Source organism: Penaeus chinensis, chromosome 31 (genome assembly GCF_019202785.1).
Source record: "Penaeus chinensis breed Huanghai No. 1 chromosome 31, ASM1920278v2, whole genome shotgun sequence".
In the NCBI taxonomy this organism is placed as follows: Eukaryota; Metazoa; Arthropoda; class Malacostraca; order Decapoda; family Penaeidae; genus Penaeus; species Penaeus chinensis.
Genome location: NC_061849.1, coordinates 26,091,008 through 26,101,007, shown reverse-complemented (window position 1 = coordinate 26,101,007; position 10,000 = coordinate 26,091,008). Strand labels below are relative to the sequence as shown.

The window sequence follows — 10,000 nt, the reverse complement described above, 5'->3', positions numbered from 1 at the left end:
TTGGTTGGAATAATAAAGACAAACAATACTAATACTAATAGAAATGCCTAAGTTACTGCCTTTGAATGTCATGGATATCATGCCATATTGAGAAAGGTCATTGTGCCACTATCTTAGTACTTTCACAACTTAGAGACCATCTATCATGTGGACTTTGCTCTGATACTTTTACCGAATTTAAAGTAAAAAAGTAGCACTAAAGATTCATACTATGTAACCTGTTTTTATTGAAGCCACAAACTAAGACTTTTGGATGAATATACAGTGTAAAAGCAAGCACATTGGTTTCTAGCAGGTAATTTCTGCATATTTACATGTACCTTGGAGTTTAAGGTTGTTATTGTTGTTTATTTGTCAGCCAGGGAGGCAATGTCAATAACAAAGCTATATATTTATGTATGTATTTCTCTCCCTTTCAGTGGATTGTCTCTGGATCAGAAGATAACCTTATCTATATTTGGAATTTACAAACCAAAGAAATTGTTCAGAAATTAGAAGGCCATTCAGGTATGACATGTGATTTTTTAATTTTTTTTTTACTGATTTTGTAGGTATCATCTTTATCAAATTGCTTATATAAACTGATTTGTATTTTCTATTAATTGATTGATCTGATTTCAGATGTTGTACTATGTACAGCCTGCCATCCGACACAGAACATCATTGCTTCCGGAGCATTAGAAAATGACAAAACAATCAAACTGTGGAAGAGTGACACTTAAAAGAACATTCTAGAAACCCCTTTTTTCTCTCACTCATTTAATATCATTATTATTATTATTATTTCATTATTATTATTATTTTTTCATGCCTTATGTCAAGAGTAATTTTGCAAAGATGTTTTGAGTTTATGGCTTAAAATGAAAGAATGTTTTTTAGGTTTTGTCTTCATTTTTTATCCCAAGATATTTTTGGCTTAAAGCGAAAGAATGTAGATCTTGCCTTTATTTTTTTCCCCCCCTTGCTTTCAGTCTCTCCTCACTCTTCAACAATATTATGGCTTGGTTTCATTCTGTGGTAAAAGCATATATTTTTTTAACCTCAACATATTGCTATACAATATATATATGTCTAGTCTCAAAAGCATGTCCAAATTCATCCCAAACAGAAATCTAACCTGTTAGATTTTATCAGCTTTTAACCTACTAACAACTGTGGAATCCTATCAACTTTTGGCATAACATCAACCAAATGATATTTATTGTGTCTATTTATACTTGCACTCTTGTTTTACAAGAATGTCCTCATTCTTAGTTGTTGGTAGAATAATCGCTAGTTTTTTTTTTTTTTTTTTTTTATAGACTACTCCAAAAATTAGGAAAATGTCTAAGAGAAAGAAAGATGACTTATTTTTCTCTCTCTCTCTCTCTCTCTCTCTCTCTCTCTCTCTCTCTCTCTCTCTCTCTCTCTCTCTCTCTCTCTCTCTCTCTCTCTCTCTCTCTCTCTCTCTCTCTCTCTCTCTCTCTCTCTCTCTCTCATTATTGTATGCATGTACTTCCTTATCTATTTATTTTTTCTTTAATGACACTTTTAACCCTTTGTTTGCGGGTAGCATCTACTATGATGCCATGGCGGCATAGCACCAGTGCTGTGGGTGGCATCCTTACAGATGTGGCCCATACAGATATACCCGTTTGGCAAACCGCACAGCTGCTAAAAAAGGCTGCACACATTGGGTTAACAAGGCTTATATAAGCACTAGAACTTTATGAAAAACAGATGAAGAAGAAAAAAAAAGGACCTCAGAGATTCCATTTCAACAATTTACTGTGAAAGAAAGATCAAGTAACATACAAAAAACATGGACCCCTACTAAAGGTAGAGCAGATTTTCAAGGGACAATGAGACCCTTAGGTGCTGATTAGGATTTTTATTCCCTTCCCCCCAAAATTTAATTTTCTTATCCAATTAATTTTTTGGGAAATAAATTTAGCAGTTGTAGTCACCAAATCATAAGTAAGGCCTCATATAATTAGAAAGATGTTAAAAAGGAAACAAATAATGCAAGGGAAATGTTTTGCCTTTTGTGAATATTTCATTTGTGGAAGAGATTAGTATGTATTGTATTATGTATGTTTGGGGTTACTGAGAAAAGTCATTTTCTTGATTATTTTCCATTTTCTTCACTACTTGATTTTAAGAGTATATTTTACAATGTTTATTTTCAATATCCCATTCCATCTTGTGTTTTGTCGATTCCCAATGTTGTAAGAAGTGAATAAAAACTGATAGTGAAAGAAAAGGCATTTGGGAATAACAAGTCTCATGAGATACAACATGAAGATCAGTAAACATCAACTTATAATGATGGAAATCATGTTTGATATGTCGTGTTGATGTATGCATATTTATTTTTTTTAATTGTTTTTGACCTTTATATTTATTATTTTTCTCTTTAGTTGCCATACTCTTTCAACATTCTGTACTTTATCAGTTTTTTGTAATGTTCTCTGTATTATTTACTCTGAAACTGTAAAGTAATGTGACATACTGTATATTTGATAAAAAAAAAAATACATGAAATTTGTTTTCTTCTTCCAAATAATCTTGAATATTTTTAGGAATAAATACAATCTCATTGTCTGAGCTTTTCAACGTGTATCCTTCCGCAGATTATAGTGTTATTTTGATTAAATATGTTGGGAAATATAATGTGCAAAAATCCTAATATTGTATTTTTTTCAGGAAGTAAACCTGTACTTTAAATTAATATATGGCTTACATGACAAATTTTCTCTTAGGGAATTTGAGAAATGCAGATTCCTGGTATTAAGAAAATCTTTAGGGAGTCAGATATTTCTGTATGATTAGAAGAGCCACCTTCAATGCTACACAGGTTTTCTAAACATAAGAAATGTTTTGCCAAGGAAATGTGATAGCTACTCAATGAAAAAATCTCCAAACACTAAAAGCATCCAAGTGCATTACTCAAACTTTTCTAGTCTCTATATGAAAGTAATATCAATATTCATTAACCCCATTAATCATGTGTATCTTACAAAAACATTCATATAAGCCATACTAGAAGTTCCGACAACATGCACTTCTCATGCTAACATATATACTGCAGTAAATCTGAAAACGGTTTGTCAAAGACCCAGCACTAATACTCAATGAGAAACTGCTTTTAATTAATGCGTGCCTACGTAAAAGAAACAGTGTTTTCGGAAATAATAGCAATAATAAAGTCAAAAATAGAAATGATACGTAAGAGGGCTTACCCTACAATGCCTTCAATCAGGATCAACATGCTTCGGAGACAAAAGTCATTTGCAGCTGTACATAGCTTCTCAACATATGAGGCCATGCTGGTGTGGAGGCCAGATCTCTGTAATAGGGAATCGCTCTTTAAGGTCTCTTGTGAAATAGCTGTCATTTTTTAAAAGTACAATCACAGTAAAGATGAAGGTAACGCTGACAAAAGTACATTTACCTGAATATGTTATAGTAATGAAATACACACATTATATATATATATATATATATATATATATATATATATATATATATATATATATGTATATGTATTACATGTGTACATATATTTATATGTATGTATACATATGTATATAGGTATACATACATATAAATATGTGTGTATGTATATATACATATATATGTATATATACATATATATGTATATATAATATATTATATATACACATACACATATATCTGTACATTATATATATATATATATATTAAATATATATATACAATATATATGTATATATATATATTAAATATATATATCAAATATATATACATATATATATATATATGACTGCCGCGATGGTCCAGTGGTTAGAGCACTGGACTCCGACCCTCGTGGTCGTGGTCGAGTTCAATTCCCCTTGAAAAGTTAAACGCACAAGTTTTAGCGCGCCGAACCGCGGTTGATTAGGAAGGGCATCCAATCAGGCAAGGGTGGCACTGCCATATAACCTCGCAATGGTGAATTGAGAGAGGCCTATGTCCTGCAGTGGAATAAATGGCTGTTATAAAAAAAAATGTATATATATTATATATATAATAAACATATATGTCCGCGCGCGCGCGTGTGTGTGTGTGTGTGTAAGTTTTATATATATATATGTATATATATATATATATATATATATATATATACATACACACAGACACATACACTCGCACATGATTAAGTACTACGCGGACGTGTAATTTCGGTCAGACTGGTTGTCTTCTACCAAGAGAAGCTTAACTGACTTTTTGTAAGGTATATGCACTCTGTAAGTAAACTTCTCAAAGCAATAAGACCGATGTTTTGTTTCTTTAACTGCCGCCCTGATAAATCTAATGTTTTACCACAATCACCATTCAAGATAACACCGTATTTAAAAAAAAAAAAATTGTTATTACGAAATTTCTACGACAGTGGGACTGTTTACTAGACTCCGATGGAAATACGCCATACGTCAATTGGCCGTGTAATCACCATTGCAATTCTCGTTTCTATTCTTCCTCTCCTTTCTTTTGTTACTGTATAATCATCATCAGCAGAACAAGGTTGTTATTGTTGTTGTTGATGTTATTGTTGTTATTATTATCATTATCATTATTATTATCAATATCATTATCATTTTTATTATTATTATTATTATTATTATTATTATTATTATTATTATTATCATTATTATTATTGTTATTATTATTATCATTATCATTATTGTAATCATTATCATTGTTATCATCATTATTACCATAATTATCATTATTATCAACACTATCATTGTTGTTATATTAGTGTTGTTATCATTACTGAGTTTACCATCATAATTATCATTATCATTATTTTTTACAATAATCAGCATCATAATGACATTGTCACTTGGCACTGTCATTATCATTATCAATATTATTACTATTACTGTTTCTATTATTATGATCGTTATCATTATTTGATACTTGATCAACAAAATACAATGATACAGGAAGCCCGAGCATTTAAAACTTGAAGATCTAAAAAATTTCCAAAGTTGAAAAAGTCCTTTGTAAAAAAAAAAAAAAAACAATTTGAATATTTCATCTTATAATGTAAATTTTTTTAAAGTTAAAGTTTGAAACGTTCAACTTTAAAGGACTAAAGTATAAAGTATAAAGTTTTGAGAGTTCAATCTTAAAAAAGTAAACATAGAAAGGAAGTTTTAAAAGCTCATGTTGAAAAGTCCAAAGGCCAAAAACCTAAAGAAAAAAAGAAGTTAAAAGCGCCAAAATACTTTGATAACATTAAAAACTTATTAAAGCTGAGCCTAGGCTATAGTGGCAACTTTAATTTTTTTTTTTTTTTGCTTTGGGGCTATAACGTTTGTTCTTTTCTTGTATTTTGTGGGTTTATTTTTGCTAGATTTAAACACTTTTTAAACTTTGATTTTTCTTATTCTTATCAGCCAACAGTCACCCATTCTACAGCACGACTTGTCTTTTATTATGAGGTAACGTAGCAGTACCACCCTCTCCAGACTGGATGCCCTTCCTAATCAGCCGGTGTTGAGCGAATATTAGTCTCAGTTCCAATGATCACAGGCAATTACTTGTCTTAGTCCCTGTAATAAATAAACAAATCAAGATACACACCCTTTCTTATATACCTTTAATATATATATATATATAAACTTATATATTATATATATTATGTATATGTGTATGTATATCATCATCATCATCATCATAATCATCATCATCATCAACCTGAATCGATCCACTACAGGACGTGGGCCTCTCCCAATATTTTCCAATTTTGTCTATCCTGCGTTTTTTGTTTCCAATCTTAGCCCCCAAATTTCGTTATTTCGTCACGACATCTTGTCATTGGTCTGGCCCATGATCTCTTTAGGTTATCTATAAACCAGTCTGTTACTCTCTTAGTCCATCTGTCGTCCTGTCTGTGACACATATGACCACTGCCATTTTTTTCTTTCTGATACTCCCAAGTATATCTTCCACTTTTGTCTGTTCCCTGATCCACGACGCCCTCATCCAATCTCTTAGGCTAATTCCCAGCATCAATCTCTCCATCCTTCTCTGGGCACTTATTAGTTTCCTCTCTTGTAATTTGGTTGTAGTCCATGTTTCTGAGCCATAGGTCATAACTGGGAGGACGCTTTGGTTAAAGACTTTTCTTTTTAAACATAATGACAAGGAGCACCTTAGTATACTACTGTGTCTGCCGAAGGCGCTCCAGCCTAGACTGATGTGTCGCTTAATACACACACACACACACACACACATATATATATATCTTTATATATATTTGGGGCAGCATCGGCGGGGGTGGCAGAAGTGGCGTCCACTTAGAGCGACTCCCCGAGACTTAACCTCAGTCGAGCTATATGGGTAGGTGCTTGGAACATCCGGTCCTTGCGGCACGTTACCTTTGCTATCGAGGGAACTGGAGCGGTTGGGAGTTGAAGTGGCTGCCCTTTCAGAGGTGAGAAGGCCTGGCAGGGGCACAATCAGTGTGGGTGGGTACACCTACTACTGGTCGAGCCGTGGCAATGGTCATCACCTCCAGGGAGTAGCCAGAGCCATCTCCAGCCATCTTCAACCCTCTGTAGTTGAGGTAACACTGGTTGATGAGTGTATTATTCCACTGAGATTGAAGCATGCTTTTGGCTTCGTGTCTCTTATTACTGTGTAAGCTCCTACCGATGTTTGCAAACTAGATGTGAAAGAAGCCTTCTATGCCAAACTCATATCCATAGCTGACATTAATTTCCGGTGAGACATTCGCATTGTTCTGGGCGACTTCAATGCGGTGATCGAGCTGGCTACGAGATGTTTGTCGGCCCCCATGGCTCGGGAGTTGATCCCAGCAGCAAGAACAGCCTCCTTCTCCGGGACTTTGCTAGGTCACAGAGATTGAGGATTTCTGGCTCCTGGTGTCAGCACTATAACCCACATTGTTGGACATGGTACAGCGATACAGGTATTGTGGCCAAGGAGATCGACCATATTCTTTTCAGCACTCGATGGAGGATCCTTCAGAATTCCAGGGTTTACCGGAGTGCCAAGTTCTGTGGCACCAATCATAGGCTGGTAGTGGCTACCCTATGGGTCCACTCTTGGCTGTTTCACTTGGACAGACTGAGGGAGGAGTGTGCCTGCTTGGACACTGCTGAGAAGTAACAATTTCTTGGTAAACGACCTTCGTCCTGCCTACCAAGCCTCTAAGCCTTAATCGCAGATGATAGGAATCCACTCAGTGGATGGACAGATCATCTCAGATTATGTTGGGTTCGTGAGTATTTTGAGCAGCTGTACCAAGTAGACCCTCCAACAGTTAGCTTGGAAGGGAAAGGGGATCATTGGGAAAGTAGCAATTACCGTGGCATTACACTGTTAAGTATACCAGGCAAGATTTTAGCCCCCTTTCTTCTGAAACGCTATCCGCGACCACCTACTAAGGCACCATAGACCGGAGCAGTCTATATTCACTCCTGGCAAGTCTACAATAGACCGTACCCTAACGCTTCGAGTAATTGTGGAACGCTGTCGTGAGTTCGGTCATGGGTTGCTAGAAGCCTACATCGCCCTCGAGAAGGCGTTTGATTCGGTGCACCAAGAATCGCTATGGAAGATTTTGAGACTTCAGGGAATTCCGACACGGATTTTTGGCCTAATAGCAATCCTATATACTACTACTGAAAGTGCTGTAAAGTGTGGTGGGGCCTGTCAAACTTCTTCCCTGTTAATTCAGGGGTGAGGCAAGGCTGTGTCCTTGCACCAATACTTTTCAACACCTGCATGGACTGGATAATGGGCAGAGCTACTATCCAAAGTCACTGTGGAGCAACACTGGGCAATATCAAAGTCTCAGACCTTGTCTTTGCCGATGATGTTTCTATCCTATCTGAGTCTCTGGAATCACTGTTGGCAGCTCTTGATGCATTTAGCAATGAAGCGAAGCCCTTGGGTCTAGAGGTCTCCTGGACCAAGACCAAGATTCAGGACTTTGGGGTCTGTTAGGGGAACCCATTCAGTCGATCCAAGCTTGCGGTGAGGAGGTTGAAGTCACAAAGAATTTTGCATACCGTGGTAGCGTAGTCCATATCTCTGGGCAGTCAGACCAAGAAGTCAGTAGATGGATTGGTCTGGCAGCAGGAACCATGAAGTCAATCAACAAGAGCATTTGGAGATGTCCTTACCTATGCAGAAGGACACAGCTACATGTCTTCAAAGCCTTGATGCTGCCAGTTTTGCTCTATGGAAGCGAAACCTGGACGCTATCTAGTGCTTTGGAATCTCGTCTTGATGCCTTTTATAACTAGTCCCTTCGCCGGATCGTGTCAATTATATACATACATACATACATACATATATATATGTATATATATTTATATATATATACACACATACATACATACGCTCACACACACACACACACACATAAATACATATACAAATAAACATATCTAGTGCCATGAGGTAGAAGGTCCAATGTCAAAGAATGCCAATTTTGATATTAGTCTACAACCAAACAGAATTTTTTGTTTCTGTAAGTATTATAAAGACTAATGCCATCCGTTCAATTAGGGATACCATACGAGCAATGCTTCGAAATCCAAATTCGGCAATAATGATATAGCCCAATGCGTTATTAATTGATACAAATTACTGTAATTTGAATACATAACTACCGAAAGCCGCTTTTACTATTCTATATTTTCCTGAAAGTCAATATGCCATTTTCAGTATACATAAGTAGACATAAAATGGTAGAAAAACACCAACAGTAAATTATTTATTATTTAAAAAGCAAAAATTATATTTTTTGCAATGATTGTTTTGAAAGCATTACAATATATATATATTTATTTTTTTGTTATGTAGAATAGTAGTTATTTTCCTTACAATTTCATTTACACACACACACACATATACATACATACATACATACATACATACATATATATACACACATATATATACATATGTATCATATACATATACACACACACACACACACACACATATATATATATATATATATATATATATATAAGTATATATATAAGTATATATATATGTTTATAGGTATGTATATATATTTGTTTATATATGTGTGTGTGTGTACATACATACATACATACATACATACATACAAACACACACACACACACGTATGTATGTATATACATATACATACATATATATGTATGTATATGATACATGTATATATGTATGTATATACATACATACATATATACATGTATCATATATACATGTATGTATATATATACATACATATATACATGTATCATATACATACATATATATGTATGTATATGTATATACATACATACGTGTGTGTGTGTTTGTATGTATGTATGTATGTATATGATACATGTATATATGTATGTATATATACATACATATATATAAACATATGTATCGTATATATTCATATATATGTATGTATATGTATATACACACATACGTGTGTGTGTGTGTGTTTGTATATATGTATGTATGTATGCACACACACACACATATATATATATATAAACAAATATATATACATACCTATAAACATATATATATGTATATATATATATATATATATATATATATATATATGTGTGTGTGTGTGTGTGTGTGTGTGTGTGTGTGTGTGTGTGTGTGTGTGTGTGTGTGTGTACATATATACATGTATCATATACACACATATATGTAATATATATATATATATGTATATATACATATATGTATATATATACATATATAAAGGCATATATATTCATGCACAATTTTGAGTTCGTGTTCTCGCGCGCGCCTTTAAAGCCCACCCAAGAGTACCTGGCAGCTGCAGGCGACTCGGTGGCGAGTGGCGGGCTGGTGGCTGAGGGTCAGGTTGAAATTCAAAAGCCGGCGGGAAGAATGGGCGCGCAGGACGCTCCTCGCCGCGCGCCGGCTTAAATACCCGCAAGGTTACTGAACGTGGTGTAATATTTCGTCACTGAGAACGTGCGTGCCGGAAATC

The 10,000-nt window shown here is 34.7% G+C and overlaps 2 protein-coding genes across 2 annotated transcripts in view; one reads left to right on the top strand and one right to left on the bottom strand.

Annotated features, from left to right (window-relative positions):
* Window positions 1–878, top strand: part of LOC125041687 (WD repeat-containing protein 5) — a 7,499-nt gene extending 6,621 nt beyond the window's left edge. Inside the window, exons 7-8 of the mRNA XM_047636872.1 lie at window positions 420–507; window positions 622–878. Coding sequence (XP_047492828.1) covers window positions 420–507; window positions 622–722 — 189 coding nt within the window. The 3' untranslated portion in view covers window positions 723–878. The remainder of the gene's footprint in view (window positions 1–419; window positions 508–621) is intronic.
* LOC125042108 (bromodomain-containing protein 4-like) overlaps window positions 1–9,897 on the bottom strand; it is an 82,165-nt gene extending 72,268 nt beyond the window's left edge. Inside the window, exons 1-2 of the mRNA XM_047637575.1 lie at window positions 9,817–9,897; window positions 3,222–3,328 (exon numbers count right to left, since the gene is read on the bottom strand). Coding sequence (XP_047493531.1) covers window positions 3,222–3,307 — 86 coding nt within the window. The 5' untranslated portion in view covers window positions 3,308–3,328; window positions 9,817–9,897. The remainder of the gene's footprint in view (window positions 1–3,221; window positions 3,329–9,816) is intronic.
* Window positions 9,898–10,000: the final 103 nt, after the last annotated feature.